Here is a 484-nt window from a genome sequence, read left to right on the forward strand (position 1 = left end):
CAAATGTTTATCTTTTTCATCTTTAATAAATACAAGTAATAAATATCAAAATTAATAATAATAGAAAACAAGAATGAATCCCCTTACCAAAAAAAAAAAAATAGTTGTACATCACAAGGACTCATCATCCACAGGTTGACCGGTACATCAACATCCTCAGGAGGTTAGGCCACGAAAACACTACCATTGACTATCTAAAGATGGACGTGGAAGGAGCAGAGCTACAGTTCTTTGAAGATGTGTTCACCCGGACGCCTGAGGTGCTGAACAACATTAAACAGATCGGAATGGAGGTTCACCCTGCGAGAAACAGTAAGCACGGACTTAGGCGTCTCGTCAGGGGCCCTAAAGGATGCGTCATATGATCATTTTAGATTCGAATTCGTGTGGCGAGGCCAAGGTTTATAATGATTGATGGACTAGGTGTTGGGGATTGATTATTTAATTTTATTTTGGGTCCTCTATTCCTTCTATCTATACCACC

The 484-nt window shown here is 39.5% G+C and overlaps 1 protein-coding gene across 1 annotated transcript in view; it reads left to right on the forward strand.

Annotated features, from left to right (window-relative positions):
- Positions 1-484, forward strand: part of LOC119592651 — a 4655-nt gene that overhangs the window by 1851 nt on the left and 2320 nt on the right. Inside the window, exon 4 of the mRNA XM_037941567.1 lies at positions 135-312. Within this exon, the coding sequence (XP_037797495.1) occupies positions 135-312 (178 nt within the window). The remainder of the gene's footprint in view (positions 1-134; positions 313-484) is intronic.

Source organism: Penaeus monodon, chromosome 30, assembly GCF_015228065.2.
Source record: "Penaeus monodon isolate SGIC_2016 chromosome 30, NSTDA_Pmon_1, whole genome shotgun sequence".
Classification (NCBI taxonomy): Eukaryota; Metazoa; Arthropoda; class Malacostraca; order Decapoda; family Penaeidae; genus Penaeus; species Penaeus monodon.